The sequence below is a fragment of the Puccinia triticina genome, chromosome 16A, assembly GCF_026914185.1.
Source record: "Puccinia triticina chromosome 16A, complete sequence".
Taxonomy (NCBI): domain Eukaryota; kingdom Fungi; phylum Basidiomycota; class Pucciniomycetes; order Pucciniales; family Pucciniaceae; genus Puccinia; species Puccinia triticina.
The window spans coordinates 3,379,667-3,399,161 of record NC_070573.1 but is presented as its reverse complement, the minus strand read 5'-3'; the positions used below and the strand labels follow the sequence as shown (position 1 = coordinate 3,399,161).

The 19,495-nt window shown below is 45.2% G+C and overlaps 1 protein-coding gene across 1 annotated transcript; it reads right to left on the bottom strand.

Moving 5' to 3' along the window:
* Positions 1 to 4,569: 4,569 nt before the first annotated feature.
* On the bottom strand, positions 4,570 to 5,008 carry PtA15_16A328 (uncharacterized protein; the record flags this gene model as incomplete). Its single annotated transcript, XM_053164007.1, has 2 exons — positions 4,570 to 4,581; positions 4,628 to 5,008. The coding sequence occupies 2 exons, from the start codon at positions 5,006 to 5,008 to the stop codon at positions 4,570 to 4,572; spliced, it is 393 nt and encodes a 130-aa protein (XP_053027975.1).
* Between the last annotated feature and the right edge of the window lie 14,487 nt (positions 5,009 to 19,495).

Below are 19,495 nucleotides of genomic sequence, written 5' to 3'. Positions count from 1 at the left end.
TCCATCACTACCAAACTGCCCCTCATCATGTTCTCGGGAGAACGGTTTGGAGCCTTGCTTTGTACGTTTTCGGGGGTGGTTGGGCTTGGAATAAGCAGTTGGATGTGACCCAGCATCTTTCCTGGTAGAGATTGACAGGGTTCACACACCCTCTCACAGTTCAGTGACTGACATGGGGCCAGATGTGATTGTTAAAGTGATAGTCTCTGCACCAGGGGAGATATGTTCCCACTCCCCAGGGAGTGCCTCAACATAACTTTCTTTCATAACTGTGCTGGAGGCCTTTGGTAAAGAAATATTGAATAGGTATGAACAAGACTGGAAGTCAGCTTGAAATCGGTTGGAAATCATGGTGAAATAAACCATAACTTGCCAAGGAATAATCCAGAACTCATCTGGAATTCATCCAGAACTCATCCAAAATATAGGCCTTTCTTGGCTCCATGACCAGTGTTAGAGATCGCCAAGTGGACCCGGGTACCCGCGGTGTTTTTTGTGATATTCAGACACCCGTACCCGTACACGGCACCCGCGGGCGGGTACCGGCGGTACTTTTTGCGGGTACCGCGGGTACTTCTGCTTTTTTTTATCCAACACCCTCACTCGATGACAGCTACAGACTGTTCATCGGGAGTGATGGTTCCTCCCGATGACCGGGCTCTGTCCCAGTCATCGGGAGGGTTGTTTCCTCTCGATGACCGGGGCAGATCCTGGTCATCAGGAGTGATGGTTCCTCTCGATGACCGGGATAGACCCCGCTCATCGAGAGGCTTGTTTCCTCTTGATGACCGGGATAGACCCCGCTCATCGAGAGGCTTGTTTCCTCTCGATGACCGGGATAGACCCCGCTCATCGAGAGGCTTGTTTCCTCTCGATGACCGGGATAGATCCCGCTCATCGAGAGGCTTGTTTCCTCTTGATGACCGGGGTCTTTCCCAGTCATTGAGAGGAAACAACCCTCTCGATGAGCGGGTTCTTTCCCGGTCATCGAGAGGGTTGGTTCCTCACGATGACCGGGTTCTGTCACGGTCATCAAGAGGGTTGTTTCCTCTCGATGACCGGGTCCTGTCCCGGTCATCAAGAGTGTTGTTTTCTCTCGATGACCGGGTTCTGTCCCCGTCATCGAGAGGGTTGTTTCCTCTCAATGACCGGGATCTGTCCCGGTCATCGAGAGGGCTAATTCCCCTTGATGACCAAGATCTGTCCGGGTCACCTAGAGGGTTCAATTCCTCTCAATGACCGGGGTCTGTCCCGGTCATCGAGGGGGTTGATTCCTCCCGATGACCAGGATCTGTCCCGGTCATCAAGGGAAAACAACCCTCCCGATGACCAGGACAGATCCCGGTCATCGGGAGGGCTGATTCTTCTTGATGCGGTCATCGAGAGGGCTGTACTATTCCTCTCGATGTCATCGAGAGGGCTGATTCCCCTTGATGACCAGAATCTGTCCCGGTCATCTCGAGGAATCAACCCCCTCGGTGACCGTAAAAGCGGGTACCCGGGTGCCATGAAGACCCGCCTGGCGCGGGTATTTTTGGCGGGTATCCGGGTACCTTGTGCTTTTTTGCCAGAAATCCCGCACCCGGACCCGTACACGGCACCCGCGGGCGGCAACGGTGAAACCAATACAATACAATACAATAATGGTCAATGTATCTGTATTGTATTTGTTAGCCAATACATGGCAATACAATACATTGGTCATGTATTGGCTAACCAATACAATACAGATACATTGTATTGGAAAGCCAATACATGGATAAGCAATACTGTGTAATGTATTTCTTAGGCAATACAATACCAATACATTATTGGTACTGTATCTGTCATACCTGCTGAAAACAGAAAAAGAAACAAATAAAAAAAACTATGTTTCTTTGGGAAACTCTTGGTCTGCGTGGAAGAAATAGGATAAATAAAAAGGTAATATATGTCAAAGAAAACTACAACTCTTCTGGGAGACATATTTTTTTCATGTGATCATGCTCTTGCTCGGCATGCACAAATATACTGTTGGGAAGCTCAAATTCACCATCTGGATTGAATCCTTGAAGCAACCATTGGTGGGAGCTCACACACCTCTCAATGGTTCGGACAGAAAGACTTCCACGATCACGTCCACAAGTGTCTGATGCTGCCGAGAAACACCTCTCAACGCTTGCTGAGGTTGAGCAGGTAGCTAAAAAATCACGCGCAAGGAGTGCCAGGATAGGAAAATCACGGCTGTGGGCCTATTAAGATTAAGATTGAGGTCAGTACGAAATTGACTATGACGGTGGAACAATGTATGAATATGCTTTACAAACCTTCCACCATTGTAGTGCCTCATGTGCTTGAGACGTAGGCTGCTTGAATTTCCCCGAAAGGTATAGCGATAGCTCGTCGGTGGGGCTCGTTTCAACAGTCTCCGGAAACAAGTCAACCTCTTCAAGTTCCCGCTTTCTAAGATTTTGTTTGTCTGACTCGGAATGTTCAAGCGAGGCAGGTGGCTCACTGATCACCAGATTGGCTTCGTATTCGATCTTTCTCATGTTGAAGTGTTCGGTAATTAGGGACTCGGCATGTGAGTGATCGGATGGGTACCACGCTCGGAAGATCGAAAGCCGGTAACTTGGATTTAAAATTGTTGCAAGAACAATTGTGTCGCACTTGATAGCCTCATCGACATAAGTTCTTGTTTTTTCAAGCATCTTGACGAACATAGGATGGAATTCCTCTTGATTTTTGGAGGCAAGTTTTTTCTTGAGGAACGAGGTTATGCCCCAGTATTCGCCTAGCATCATACTACCAGAGGAGATATCTCCTTCCATCCTTTTGGTAATAAAATAAAACTCCTGCCAAGCAAATCAGAAATCAGTTTTGATCGCTCTATCATGTATTCAAAATGAAAATACCAACAGAAAGTGTATCATTTAGCTTCCTCACCACTTCCCAATTGGAGCGAGCGAGCTCTACATTTTCAAAGTAATTCGAGTCATCGTCTTTCTCTTGCCGGTCCTTCTCGTTGTCGATAAGCTTGTTGATCACGTGGCGAGCATTATAAGCCCGTTCGCGGCTTTGGAATTTAATATTCCATCGAATCCCATGGCCCGCAATCAAGCCAGGCCCCGAGTAGTCGAGTTTCTTGCACCACGTGTCAAACTCGGATCGTCGTGCCGCCGACGAAGTGATTTTCGAAATAATGAAGTCAACCTACAACAGCAAAATGGGTATGTTAGCTGCTTCACAAAAAAAACGATCAGTTCATTGGATTGATTATTGCTAACCTTCTCCAATGTTGTCGCAACTGGTTTGCCTTCAATATTGAAATCTTCATCGTCCACTTCATCATTGCTGTTTGAAGGTCCATTGTCTGGTATTTTCTCTCGGAACCGACCAACTTGAACCTCTAAGCCATCAGAGTCTTGATTTTCATTCTCGTTCTTTTCTTCAATATCGAAAAGTGCCGGTACAAATCCGAGAGTCGATTTTTTGGCCTTGGTCAGTCCAGCAGAAGAAAGCGAAAGGGCCCGGAGACCAGCGTTAACAATGAGAGCGATCTTGTGACAAAAGCATCGTATGTGGTTTTTGGATAAGTTGAGACTCTCCGAAGTATCCCTGAGGATGATACAATCAACCTCCGCAGCAAGGGTTCGGTTGTTTGACCCAGAATCAGTCGTGTGAGCTAATATGTATATATTCCAAAAAAAAGCGAAGTAGGCATCAGTTTGTGGCGTTCAAATTAAATTCATGAAAGATCAGAGAGAAGAATAGAGGTTAGAACAACTTATCTTAGTATGAATGCCCGACTTTTTCAAAATATGCGCAAAAGGAATAGCTAAATACTTCCCTGCATGTGTCCATGCAATATACTTCAACGCTAAATGGACAATGCGGAAATTCCAGTCGTCCGAAACATAAGCTGCTGAGATTCCCATGAAAGCTTGTCGGTTCCCCTTAGTCGTCCAAACGTCGTGTATAATAGTTATCTTCGAGCTCAATTCCTAATGTAATTAAATCAGCAGATCAGTTTCTGCATGTTGAGGTGCAAGATAAAAGGGATCGATAGATTTCAATCAACAAAAGAAAATAATGTTACCTTGATCTGGTCGATGGCTTTGGTCTGCAAATTCAAGTAAAGCTTGTGGGCTTCCTTTGCAACCCATGCGCGAGAGAATAGACCGCCGCCCTTCTGATGGTAGCTTAAAGCAACCCCGAGTCCAAAGTCTTCAAAACGACTCCACGGAAGCGAATGTCGAACTAACCAAAAAAGCATCAAGTGGTTGAATACCTTGGTGTCATAGCTTCCAGATTCCAGCATGATCTCAATAGGATCCTTCTCTTTCTGGGTCGATTTTTTCTCGATCTCTTTAGGAGTTAACGGTAGCTTGGCCCCGTTTTTGATCGCATCCGCTCGTGATGGGCATGGTGCTTGGTTTTTGTCCCCGTCTCGATGTTTGTATAGGTTTGCGCGAGTTCCCAATGTCTGTTTGTAGCTATTCCCGCACCATCGACATTTGTACAGCACAGGAGGGCCTGATTTCTTTTCAAACAAAACAAATTGAGCAAACGGATGCCTTGAAGGCCAGATCATAAAGAGGCCTACCTGACCATCAGCTAATGTGGGCTTATGGAAGAAATCCTCGACATCATCCAAGTTAAGATCATCATCCCTCTTCTTTCGCTTTTTTCGGGCGGTTTTAACTTTGGAGTTTTCGTCTTCTGAATCTTGTTGGATATCAATTGCATTTTGGGGATGCTCAGCGAGGGAGCCACTCTCTAGATCAGATTCAACCACTCGTGAACTTCGCTTCCTCTTCGCATTTCTTGAGGTTTGGGGGCTTTCCGCTGTCAAGATCGATCTTGCTTGGGCGTGTTTTGCAGCTGAAATTGGAGTTGAAGCAAGCGATTTACGGCCATCTCGGTTTGGTTGGATAAAGTTTGGATTGGTAAGAGCAGGAGTGATCGCCCGGGTTGATTGGCGGGAGGGAGGCCGTACGCGAGCTGGAGATGCGGATGATCGAGGCATTCAGACGGACTGAAACGGCGATGGTGATGGTTGCAACAGAAACAGAGACTGAACAATACTGGCCGTGGAGGATGTGATATTGTATATATGTGGTCACCGTCTATGACTACAAACAAGTCCAACCGGTCTCTGCCCTGAGTCGAAGTGAGTAGGCTGTGACAGCTGGGCCTGTCTGCTGGAATTTGAATACATGTGTGCATGTATCTGTAATTCATCTGTATTGTATTGATCAGTCAGATACATGAAATGTGATATCATGTATTGTATCTGAAATGATGATACAAAACTAAAATACAATTTGTATTGTATCTGTAAAACAGATACAATACAGATACAATACTTTTGGCCCTTATCAGATACAATACATGACCAATACAGATACATGTATTGTATTGGTTACACCGTTGCGGGCGGGTACCCGACACTAGGTCGCGGGTACCCACGCACGGGTGCCAGGTACCCGCCCGCGGGTCCTGACGGCGATCTTTAACCAGTGTGTCCTTTTCATGGGGATGTGAAAGGCGCAGTATGTCATATTGTCCCCCTCATGTGCTCGCATACGTCAGGGGGACAACTGGTGTCTCAACACAAAGTTTTTACTTTTCATGTGGCTGTGAAAGGCCCATCCTGTGATATTTCCACCTCAATGTACGTGCGTACATTAGGGTGACTATTAGCAAAGTGCAGAAAAGTTCACTTGCATGTGCACATGTGGATTTTGAAAAGCAAAAGAAACAAAAAAAATCACACAATCATTTTTGTGAAGAGGCCAGGATATATGGCCAAACTGGGGTGGCACTGCAATCCAAGCTTGACTTACCTCAGACTGTCACCTAGTTTATCACCATTTTTTTTTAGCCAAATTCAAATTAATTACAGCATTTCCAAGAAAATGGGTTTCACTAATTTTACTGCAAGATTACCGAATTCTGAAATTCTAAACCCAATAATACCAAGTTGACTTTTACTTTAATTTTGTACATGAGGGCATATAATGTGAATTACAAGAAGCTCATTTTTTTTACAGGAATTACATTCAAGACTGGCAATTTTGCTTTCCTATCCTTTGGAATCATCAAACGGGAGCAATTGATGAGTTGGAATTGGGTGAAATATCATTTCATCATATTTTTTCCTCTAGTTGTACCTAGAAAACAAAACAATTCTACACAACATTGTGTTGACTCCCAAATCAATTCTGACTGACTTTTGACTCACTTCTGCATCCACTTCAATTCATTTAGGGATGAGTTACTGATGCACATCAGGCTCACATCTGACCAAAACTCACATCAAATTCAGCTCTGGCACTCCCTGGGGAGTGGGAACATATCTCCCCTGGTGCTGGTTTCTGAATTGTTACTCAGGTCCAAGGTATGTATGTACTTGGGCCAGGGATATCTGCTGGGATATCCGGCCCTGAAAAGGTCGGACTGTTTACAACGGGTATTTTCTTTGCAGGATGATTCTTGCGAGGGGATGGAGCTGTTCAGAAGTTTCAAGTGGTGTGAAGTATGCAAAAAGCCTTGCGCTTCTAATGGTGCCAAGGACCAGATGTTTGTCCAAGAGCTTGTGCAGAATATGTGGGGATGAGATCACCTCCCAGCCATTTGGCTGGTAGCTCTCCCCCTTGGAAGCCGACTTGAGGTGCAAGTCCCTGCCTTTGGCCCCCCCCCCCAAGCGTAGGCGTGAGGGGGGACTTGGGTTAAGTTTGGTGGGGGTCTTGGGGGGAGGGCGCTGGGCAGGAACGGTGTGGGAGAATGGCCATGGTCTTTGTGCGCTGGCCCTTTGGGTGAGGGAGACAGTGGGGGTTGGGGTGCGCATGATCGACTTGCTGTTTATCATGTATGATGCGGCCAAAGATGTGGGAATTGCGGAATAGTTGTGCATGGTATAAAGAAAGTGAGGGAGTCAGTGCAAAGTTTGCTAAGTCCCTTGATCGGAGGCGCGGGAGCGCTGTTGCAAAGCAACCCTCTGAAGGAGGGACTTCCGCCCTGCCTCGCAAAAGAGCAGGCCACAGCTGTCTTTGCTTGTCCCTGAACCTCCACAACAACAGCTGGGGCCAACTCAGCTGCTCTGCGAGATAGCCACAAAGCACGGATTGCTGCTGGCATTTTTTGTTGATCTGGAACCCTTGGACTTGATTTTTTTTAAAAAAGGGAAGAGCGGGCAAGGGTTGACAGGCGGCCAAAATGTGGCTTCGGCCAAGGCCTGTTGCGCTCACCAAACCCGCGGACTCCTTTTTGTTTTGTGGGAGCCGAGAAAGGGTTCGGAGGGATCCGTCCTCAGGAAGGGGGCACGTGCACGTGCTGATGTAGGCGCACAAAACTGTTGACTCAGGTTTTTGGTAGCCTGTAGCGGAGGCAAGATATAAAGATTGACAGTTTTCACCAGCCAAATGGGAGTTCTGCAAACTTAACAAAGTCCCTCTTCTGCGGGCGTGTGTCTTGCAAAGCAAGCCTCCAACAGCCCTCGGCAGGAGGGACTTGCGCCTTATTGCCCCTTTTTGCAGGGGCAAGATTCTAAATTTGGGGGGCAGGAGTTTCCAAACTTCTATAAAACCTTGCTTCCATGTCTTTCTTTGGAATAAAGTTGCTTAGGTCAAAGATTAGCTTGTGCCTGTCCAACCTACAGAATTTGGGTAACTTCACAACATTCCTTCTGGTCCAAAACAAATCTTGAAATATACACAAAATGAGGATTTTGCACGGAAAGGGTCTGTGCTCACCAACACACTCTCCACAAGAATGGAGAGGGGATCATGGGAGATGTACACATCTGTACTCTTTTCTCCAGCATGTTCCAATGACATTGAGCTAATAAACAAGGAGTGGATGTGGTGGGTGAGCTGTAGAAAAAATAAACAAAATACCTTGAAAATCCATTCTTGGTGCGCAAGTTTGGGCAGCTAAGGGGTAAGTGCCTCCTGACGGAGGCTTGCTTTGCAAGTTCACCCCTGAAGTCTCAAGGGACTTTGTTAAGTTTGGGAGTTCTGCTGCCTAATGTTTTGCAAGGTAGGGCGCAAGTCCCTCCTTCACAGCGCTTCTGCGCCTTTGATTGAGGGACGTGGCGCAGTTCGGAGTCAGTGCCCATCAGGATCCAGCCGCAGACTCTGGGTTTTGGGTGCAGACTGTGCAGCAATGGGCACATTCTGAAGACATGAGGGGCCACAAGTGCTGCAAGATACACAGATGGAGAGATGCACCTTTTAGGGAGGAATTGGCTCTGCAGCTTGGCTGCTTGCTTGCGGTCTGCCCCAAGAGCAGGCTTGGACTCTTGTTGTAAGGGGCGGGAAAGGGGGCTCAGGGACTAGACCCAGAGGACCCCTTCTGCCCTAGCTTAACTAAGCCTCTCAAATGGAGGATCTGGGGGACCCCGCCCAAAGGGCTCTCCCAACAAAGGGTAGTTACGCTACGCGTAACGCGTAGATAACGGTAACGTAACGAAATTTTTGTTGTTATCTACGCGTTACGCGTAACGGCAGTGCAATTACATTATTGCAACACGTTGAGCCGGTTTTTTTTATGCTTGTTGCGTTATCCGGGCGCGCGGAGCCCTTGAGAACAGGCATAACTATGAGGCTAAAAAGCCTTAAATGGTCCGTTATCGCGTTATCCAGGGGATAACGCGATAACAGGCCTCAAAAATGAGTCCCGTTACGTTACGCGCGGGGCCTGAAATGACCTCGTTACTAGTAAAGTAACGGGGGCCCCGGATAACGGGGGTAGTTATGTTACCAAAATTCCGCGGATTACGCAACGTAACATAACTACCCTTTGTTGGCTCTCCGCAGGAGAGGCTTACACCTAATTTCTGAAGTCTGGCAGGGAAAGGAAGGATATTCAACCCCACAACCACTAAATAATTATTTAAAAATCAGCAAAATATGTACAAAAAAAACTGAATAGTCATTTTCATTGGCAGTGCTGATGCGCACCCTCACCCAAAATTTTGAGCAAAAAGCTCCAAAACTGGCTGAAGGAATCCGTTTTGAAGTTCAAAGGAATCCTGAAGGATATTACTTTGCTCTGAAGATCCATTTTTTGATTTTTTGATAATATGCACAATTGAATTTCCTATCTGCAACAAAATGCAACACTACATGTGTAGGATCTGCGGGTTTGCAGATCCAGGATTCACCAGGCATGATGGTTGCGCATCCTTAGTTTACATTTCTTCATGTTTTATTTATTTATTTTTAACATTAGTACAGTGCAAATGGTTTGGATTGAGGAGATGAGACCAGTGCCAAATGAAAGGTCAGGTCCAGAAGTATCTTTTGGCTCTGGGGCAGGTCCACAGGACCTGAGGGGGAGGCTGGCTGAGGCTTAATATTTTCCCTCCAGCTATTTGTGATTTCTTTCCCAGCCAAAATTTCGACATTACGTGCAAGTCCCTCCCTGCGGGAGGGGCCGCTTTGCAGCCAGCCACAGCGAGCTCCCACCAGGGGGGACTTGTGTTAAGGTAGCCTTCTGCCCTAACTTATCTTCCCTCATCCCTGGGTGGCAAGAAAGGTGTCTTATTTAGGTGGGACGCACAACCCTCAAGAGCAGGGAGGAGGGACTTACGCCCAAGCGGCCGTGTCTTGCGTGTGAGGATTTTGGGAGTTTGGTGTAAACCAACTGCCATGCCCCTGGAAAGATACTTCCCACAACCCAGTCAAGGATCTCTTGGAGCCACTTATCCTCAGCTTTGTGCCTCTGGATCCGCCTCCTCAGCGTCATCAAATTCCTACTTTTTTCACGGCTCCACAGTCCAGATTTCCTTTCACACACCCTCCATCTCAGCCATCCAGATATCCCATTACCCTGTTATATGCAGACATGCCCTAGATTGAAAAGCTATCCCTTTTTTTATTTAGCAAAATATAAATTAAAAAGAGACATTTGTGGTAAAAGAAGAACAAAAAAAGTGAATAAAGTCGGCACTACCGGGGAATGAGAGCATCTCCAAAACAAGGAGAACAACTTTATACAGAGGGAGTGATGCGCAATCATGCAGGGCTAGTACTTTGAAAAAATTCCAGCAGCATTGTGAGGGATGAGATTCAAAATGGAGAAAAAGAGAAAAATAAACCTCAAACTCCAATTCTCACCTGGGAGCTCTGCTGTCTTGGGTATAAGTCTTGCATGCACTTTGCACATGGCTCTTGCCAGAAAGTGCTTGTGAGGCTTTGTTAAGCTAGCTCTCTGTCTAAGCAGTGGAAGCTGCTGCAACTGGGGCCAGGGTGTGGGACAGAAGGCGGAAAAATGCATTTTCAACAGGAGGGAAAAGATTAGTGAAATGTGAGGGAAAGGGAAGGAGGGAGAGATGTGGAATTACAGCAGCCATCATCTGCAAGCTCAAGTTTTTCTGGGGTAAGCACTCTTTTCCTGTTATGATCATTATGATTTATCTTTGTGTTCCATGTTTGATTTTTGTATGTTCACCCTGCATGCAAGAAAAATAGGCTATTTTGGTTTTTACAAAGGCCGTGCCCTCTGGGTGGGGCTGAGACCCTTGGGCCCAAGGAGGACACCATGCTTGCATAGAGACTGTAAAATGAAGATGTTTCTGGTGAGAGTCAAACTCACAACCTCAGCTACACTGAGACACATACTAGAGTGCTGCCTTTACCAACTAGGCTACAGACCCTTGTGGCTGCCAGCTAGGAGGTTGGTTGGTAGTGCTCATGGGTCAATACAACAGCCCTCCATACTGTGGTGCTACATCATGGTAGCAGACTAACAGAAAACTCAACAAATTGTGCATAGGTCTTTGTAAAGGGCTGGCTTTCTGGAATCCCCCTCTACAAATTTGTACTGGACCCACCTGATGGAGTCTTGAATGAATTGATTGGTGGGCCCTAAGGGGGTGGGGAATCACACAAGGGTCTGTGCTTGCTGGAAGGGAGAATCTGGCACACTACCCCACAAGAATTGTGTAAGCTCTCCTCCCCAATGTTGTTGATTATTTGTCTGGACCATCTTTTTATGATGACTTAACACCAGCTCCCTACTTTGGTGGGCTCAGGTACAGCTTGGGTTTGAGCTTTGGGCCAATAATTTCAATGTTGACTGTTTGGCATGAGGTTTTCAGGGCCTTTTTTGCACCATTGGGACTTGTTTCATGAAAGCATTTTAGTCCAGTCAAACCCCTCATCAATTTGTTTCATCTTGATATCTCCTGTGCCCAAATATCCATGTGGTGAAGTGCATCAGAAACATCACTGGCTCAGACAAGCTCCACTGCCTCCAGAGAAGTGACACAAGATACATGTCAAATCATTTTTCACCAAACCAGGAATACTCAAAGGCCTCACACTGACAATTTTGTAGCAGGCATACCAAATATTGTCTTTAGAATAAAGCTCATTTAGTTTCACTTCCAATCACTCTTATTCTGGATTATTATCCTTTGATTCATCCGGCTTCCCATTGAAAAACTGCCAGGTATTGGAAAACGTTCATCATTGAACAAATTAAATCGAAATTCCCATATTCAACATGCAAAACTATCTTAGTCTTTTACTCATGACATTAGTATATTTCCTTGAGGTCAACAAAATTTCATGTGGATTTGAAAAAAACCATGTCTTCACAAATGGGGCCCCAGAGAATTTAGATCTGGAGCTCTCGCTGGGGACAAGTGGTAGGAAGCAACCCATGGAAGGCCAGGTGAGATTCTTTTGGGGAAAAATGTAAGCAGAAAAGAACAAAGCTGACTCAGACTGATAATTTATCATGAATAGTTCCCACCACCCGTCAAGACTGTAACAGCAGGCAATGGAGCTGGCACAGAACTTCTTAATCTATTCCCACAACACCCAGAGCAAGTTGCGAGTCAAAAAAGAGCTGCCAACATTGAAAATGAGGTGCCCCATCCTCCAAAGCGCTTGTGTGCACCATCAGTTGCCCCTCCACAAAGCATTTATTGGCCTTTGCAGCATCCTGAAAGAAGCAAGAAGAAATCACTGCACACTATTAACATATTCCCCTCAACACAAAGTTCAACCAACACACAGTTTGGAGAATCTGTTGATCATGATCAGCTATTGATTGCCCAGCTCATGAATAGTCAAAGAAACACTCAAACAACACATCTTGGTTTCAAACATTTTGTACCTGGGCCAATGCACCCAAACAAGGTTCAAATAATTCACAGGAATAAGGTTCAAAAAAGCCACAGGCTTACTCCTCAGATCAACAAAGAGGCTGATAATTCCAAATCCCATTACCCATCAGCGCTTTGGGCACACCAAGGGGAAGGTACTTTTTCAAGTGGCATCCAAGGAGCCAAAAACCCAACTGATAATACCAGCAACCAGCTATCTGAACAAATCAGAAGATACTACTCCTGTCAAATATTAGATTGGAATCCAGATAAAATCAACCAGGTAGCTGCTCTAGTCACTCACTCCATGGTATCCAAATTCTCCCAAAAGGGCCACCCTAGAATAAAAGAGATGCATAAATCACACTCAATCCTGCTTCCATTCATTTATAAGTTGGTCATCAAGCGTCTTACAAATCATAATTGGAGAAGCATAATCCATGTGTGGAAAGAATCCTGGAAAACTGAATCAAATATACAAAGTGATTTTGAAATACTGAAGAAATTTGTGTGGATCACAGACTTTATCTCAGAAGGAACCATACCTGGAATATATAAGGAATCTCCAATCCCATTAAAGAACTCTAGAAAAGTGTCTTATGGGTATTATCTGCCAGACTCAGAAACCAAAATGATCAGGAGGCTCTCAGATGGTAGAGATCACATTCATTTTGTGAACTGCCATAAGGAGTGGGTGAAAGAATTATGCGGCAAGTTTGAGAGAGATTCTGTCAAGAAAGGGCTGCCACCAACACAGCTTGAACTCCATGAAAAAGTACTACAAAAATTGAAAGGGAAAGCACAGCTCATCCATTCAGCAATGTCTAAGCTCACATCCAACTTTTCAGAAGAGGAAAATCGATCCCTGCTTATTGCTGGTAAGAATATATGCCTCAAAGAAGATCTTGATTTCCCAATGGATTATATTACACCCAAAGGCTCAGATATTCTTATGGATGTACGTCAAAGGAACTTTGGGCCAGATCCAACTTCAGAATCATTCTCCAGATTAAATCCCAATTTGAGGCTAGATTCCATAAATGATCTTCGTAAAAACATGGATTATCTTCCAGATGACATCCTTTTGCTGCCCAAATTTATCAATAAATTCTTCCATGAATTTTATCCTAGTAAATTCAAGAATCATCTTTCTGAAAATCAATAAAAAAAATCAACCAAAGCTAGTCACAAGGAGTTTCTTTTCATTATCATTAGATTTTGAATACTTTCTGAATATTTCTCTGATGATAAGATCTACAGGAAGGCATTATTGCTCATATCACAAGCTCTTGAATTTTCACATTTGAATAATTACCTTTCATATTTTTCATCTCTTATCATTGGTTTTGTCCATAAAAGATCACTTCATTAGTGTGCTTGCTTCAATTTATGATGGGTGGTTGAAAATTCTCTCTGTTTCCTTGTTCTGGCAATTGAATTTTGGCAGTTTTTTCAAACATGAAATCAATTAATACATGGTTGAGGTGATTGCTTGGGAGGTATTTCTTCCAGGAAGTACCTTTTGAACAAGGAGTATTCCCTTATGTTTGAATGATGGCCAAGTAAGGGGACACTTTTGTTAATTGAGAAAGAGACAGCAATTGGCATAGTTCCTGCCCCATTTGATTGGGGTTGGAAAAACTTATGACAAAAGAGATGGCAACATCTCTGTGGTTCCTCACCAAGTTTTCTTGTGTTACCACTCCATTGAATGCCATCCTCATTCCTCTTGTACTTGTAATTACACCTTGGCTGGCAAACAAGCGCCGCCTCTATGCCATCTCCCAGACAGCAATCCAGTCAGCCTTTCCATACGTGTGGACGCTAATCATAGAACTCCACAGGAAAGCAATTCTAGAAAAGGAAAGGAATACCTGAGAAAAAGTCAAGGAAACTGAGCATTGATGAGGATTTGAATTAACTTGTAAAGCAGAAACCACAACCGCTGCGCAGCGGTTTTGGTTTCTGCTTTGCTGTGCTGAAAGTAGCAGCCCCACCCGCTGCGCTACCACTTTTTGGGTTGGATAAAAAGCGGGGAACCGCTACTTTCAGCGGTACCGCAGCGGTGGTCCTGCTGGGCTGTGCTAAAAGGCCGCTTTTTTTAGCGCAGCGCTGTGAGAACTCCTTTGGGACTGGTGGCAGTTCTGCAAGGGGGAAATAGCAGTTATAATATTTCAAGTATGTATGAAGCTTTTACAACTGTTACGGGTGGTTTGAAAGACCTGCCCCTCTATAATACTACACAAGAGTTATCACAACAAATTTATTTTATTGTTGTGGCAAACTAATGATAGAGATAACTATATGTAGCAGTCTCTAATCAAACCTAGATCAAACTTGAATTCAGTGGAAATGTTGAGTGGATATGGGGAAATGGAGTTGGTGGTGGAAATCAGTAGGAACGTAAGATATGTTTTATATGGTTTATATGTTTATTGAGTGAGAGAAGTATGTGCGGAGATATAGAATGTTGAGAGCAAAAAGACTAATGGCATATGTGAACTATTCAAAGTGTCTTTGCCCTCCTCCTTAACCTTCAGTTAAGAGTACAATGGGTTAAGATCACTTTGACTTGTTAAGGGCACAAGTGGTGATGCTTGCTACTTGACTACTTATATATCCTCTGAGGTATGAAAGATGTTGATGGGCAACTTGATTGAGATCACACTAGTGGATTTATGTTGATTTTTGCTTGAAGCTTCTGAGTGAGATGTGTGTTCTGATTAGGATTGCCTGAGTGGCATGCTCCAACTGAGGAGGTAAAACATGCTCCTTATATAGTAAAATATGAGGGATTTTTGCTGGTGGGGAAGTCAGTTGAGGTATTTATGCTGGTGTGACTTCTCCTGTGAGGGATTTTTGCTGCATGGAAGCTTCCATTGAGGTATTTTAGCTAGTGAGCCTTCTGATAAACGTGTGATCCAACATGTGACTGATGATGTCATGCAACCATACAGGGGTACGTGTGTGCACCTGTATAAACTACACCCTAACTATGTACTTGTACCTGATTCTATACTATGTACTACCAAATATAATTCTATAGTATTTGATTATGTTCTGTCACAAACAGTTTAATCCAAATAACTTTTGACTGAGTGGAGCTAGCCTAGTGGTTCAAGTGAGTGACTAGGGGTTAAATGACCTTTAGAATCTAATAATGCAATAATACATCCAAGAATATGCCTCCTTCTCATGTATTCAACCATCACTTTATGTAATTTGATACTTGAAACAGATTTGGCACACCACATCCACCCCCAACTTAATGCTGTCCGCAGCATTCCTGTTTCAAGTATCAACAGCAAGAAAAGGGTCCAAAAGAAACAAAGAAAAAAATCTACATCTACTTCAAAGTTCCTAAACATAAACCAGCACTTCTATCTTTCCTTTTAACACTGGAATCAAGTCTTGCACAATATCCATAACCAGTAGCTCAAACACTTAACACTTCTAACTTTGTAGATATATCTAATCCAATAGTTATACCCATTTACCCAATATCTCTAACCTAAACTCTAAACTCCAAAACTAATCCTCATATATTGTAGCTACTAGTGTATGAACCTTGCTTAAACTTCCCTTCCTTGTCAAATGAAAGTCTATCCGTCCCATGATATGTCTTCAGTACTTATCCATGATACAGATCTTTACTTCTGTTTCCCGACCTTTTATTGCCTATTTTGATTTACCATTGAGACTATTTATACTCTATGATTTCTGCTTAGATTCTCTTTAATTTTTGTGAATGTACACTTAATCTATTCTTCCCTGTCTTCTGCTTTTTCAATTTTCTCCTCCTCCTCCTCTTCTTCTTTGTCTTCTTCTTCTTCTTCTTCTTCTTCTTCTATAGTGTCTTCTTCTTCATACAGCTCTCCTCGTGGATAAAACTTCTTCACCTGATTAGCAGCATATCTTCGTGCCAGCTTGGTCCCATCAAGTTCTTCAAGCTTGTAGGGCCCTTTCATTATCTGCTCTATTACCCTATAAGGTCCATTCCACCTGGGTTTCAACAGCAAACCCCATTGATTTTCCAAAGCTTTATTATACACTAAGACCATATCCCCCGGTTTAAGCGGTTCCCTTCTTTGATGTGCAAGTTTGAGGTCCCAGTATTTCACGGAATCTCTTCTAGCTTTTTGCAATGTTTCCTTGGCTTTCAGGATACTCTCGTCTCTCTGAGCCAATTGATCTGCTCTTATGTGAAGTAAGTCTGCTGTAGTTTTGATCTCTGTCCAATCCACACTGAGGTAGGTCTTAAGCTCCATATCAACTGGCAAGACTGCTGGCTGTCCAAATTGTAGTTCAAATGGGGTGTATCCGGTTGACCTCTTGGTTGAAATCCTATCAGCTAAAGTTACTAAGGGTAAGTATTCTTTCCATTTCCGGCCGTCCTCTCCACACATTTTCATTAGTGCATCTTTTATTTCTTTATGTCCTCGCTCAACCATCCCTTGAGCTTCTGGGTAATAAGGGGTCACAACTCTAAGCTTTATTCCAGTTTTCTTCATAGCCAACTGTAATTCTTTCTTAAATTCTGCTCCTCCATCAACTGTCACTTCCTTTGGTATTCCATACCGACACACCCACTCGGATACAAACCATTCTGCAATTGTTTTTGATTTGAGATTTGTTAGACCCACGGTTTCTGCCCATCCGGAGAAATCGTCTCTTGCAACTACAATGTATTTCCATTTACCAGCTTTGACATGTACTGCATCCATGCTTACTCTTTGGAACAAAGCTGAGGGGGCAGTAGATTTTCCTTCCTCCTTAGGTAAATCCTTGCTCCTCTTTTGACAGGCTTCACATGATTGAACCCATTTACTGGCCATCTTCTTCATTCCTTCCCACCAAAACCTTTCTCTCACTCTTCTGTAGGTTTCCAATACACCTCTATTCCCTAAGTCTTCATGTAAAGATTTTAGGACCTGAGCCTGAATATGTGGATTTGAGACTACTACTTGATTGTAAGGTATCCGCCTCCTTTTTAGTTGACCCCCTTCCACAAAGAACATTACAGACCTACGCTTTATTTTGATGAATTCAGTGTCTTCACAATTGTGGGGCCTTTTCCAAGTAGTTAAATATTCCTCCATCTTCTGCCAAAATTTTGTTTGTGTGTTGGCCTCTATTTCCACCCCAATAGTCGTCAGATTAATCTCCTTAGCTCCAAACCCAGGATGAGGGGTTACCCAAGGTTCATCTTCATCAAATTCCTTCAACTCTTCATCACCATCCGGTGGCCTCCTTGACAAGCTATCTGGCATTGTAAATGTCTTCCCTGGCTTATGTACTAAATCAAAAGAAAATCCCACTTTCTTAAATCCACAGAATCCTAGACTCTTGGATCTAAGTTTTGGGGTGTTTTTTTTACAAAGCTTCAACAAAAAATAGCACACACAACAATTAAACACAGGCACAAGTTGAAAATCCCCAAAGACCCAAAGGCCCTATGGATGACCCTCCAGCTGTGCCGCAGCAACAAGCAAAAGTGGGCCGGTTGTTAGAGTATTCCAGGAAGGCCCTAATCAAGTGATTAGTGGGCTCCCAGGGAGGGGGTAGGACGAAACCGGAGCCCCTGGGGGGACAACCTCATGGAACAGCACTCCTTAAATAAGTTTTCCGGAGGATCCCCCACGAGCACTTGACCCCAGCCACATCCGCTCGTCTCCAATGCCCTGCTATTACTGCTCCCCAATCACCCGCCACCACCAACCATACACCCGTTCCCACTGTCTTGGGCGGTATTGCTCGCCACTGTAACCGTTGCGCATGTTCCATTGCATTTACAAAACCGCCACCGCCACTGTTGTCATCTTGTACAAGCTTAAAAGCTCTTACCAAGGCACCACATCAAGCTCGTCATCCCATTGCTGGGCCAACCCCGCGCCACAACCATCACTTGCATAACCTGCCCACCTCAGCCTGTGCAAAGGTCTATCAACGCGCTCGGGTGGTAACCTCCGTGCAATACACACAAATCCAACAATTATATTTATGTACATGTGTATCTGATTTGGACATGGTCACCAGATTTATAATCTACCCAGGCCCGGCTGGCCAAGAACTCACAAGGCCGACTCATTCAAGGCCCCGATCCAGTCAAATATACATATTGGATTTCAGAGTGCAGCTTGCCATGCACGCACTTCCTTCCTGGCTCAGTTCGCCAGTCTTACCGAGCAGCTTAGCTCATCCGTCCAACCTGACCACCCACCCACAAGCCAAGCGCCCGACACCATCCCCCTAGAATGCACTGGCTTTCCCCAACCCTCCTTCTTCTTTGGACCCTCCGCGCTTGAGTAACCAACAACCAAGGATGGTGTGTCACAGTCTCAGAAAGACGCTCGCGACCAAACGCACGCAGATTGACCAAGAATGCCAAGCGTGGATAGCCTTCAAGGGAGATTATACAACGATGGTAGCGTGTAATATCCTTGATGAGAAGTAAAAACAGGTGAGCAATTCAGGACCGTTTATGGCATGTCATATGTATACACAGCAGCAGGAGCGGCAGTCTCATTGGTGTGTTTACAGGCTTCCGCATTGTACCGTCACACTCCGACCGTTCCCATCAAGCCCTTCTTGGCCCGGGAGGAGGAAACATTCATGTTCGGCTAAGCAGAAGAGAGTCGAGCCGACTGGCCCCAACGACTGGAAGAGCACAGGCGATTCGGCGAAGCAGGAGCCGAGCACGAAGCACCAATCGAGAGCCGTCCAAGTCGCTAGAGCGCGTCTAGCCCGTGTCGACGAAGGGCGTGCACTCACTATCTCCACGGAAGACGCAGCAGAAGACAAGGCGCCATCACTCGCCGCACAGGGACGGCCCATCTTCGCACCAGGTCACACCACGACTGCACGAGCATCTCCGCCCCGAAGCAGGCGCACTGACGACCCCGCAGAGCGCTTCCCGCCAAGGATCCGCGCGGGCGGTCCTCCCTGCGCCCGAATGGATGTGGTACTCCAACAGCAAGGCACACCATTCCAAGCAGGTCTTCAGCAACCTTCCTCCAGCTAAGAGCTTCTCCCTCGGCCCCCCGCCTAAGAAGCTGGACTCCCAAGACTCAACCATCCTGAAATTCTTCAATGACTCCTCCAAGGCCGCGAGAGGACTCGCTGTTGGGAAGGAAGGACCTCTTGACATCAAAAGACAAAGCTCTGGAAGAAGAAGAGGAACCCGGTCAGGGCCCCATAATAGTACTTCAGACTGTCGACAACGAAGGAATGGGAACACAAGTGGTCAGCTCTCCGGACCAAGCAGGAGAGTGGTGGCATGTGCCTGCAGCCGGACGGAAGAGTTCCCGTGACAGCAGTTCATGCGCAAGGTGCATTCAAAGCGTCAGATATTCCCGCGCCTGCCCCTCAATGGGTGCCCTTGGATCAGGCCGTGGC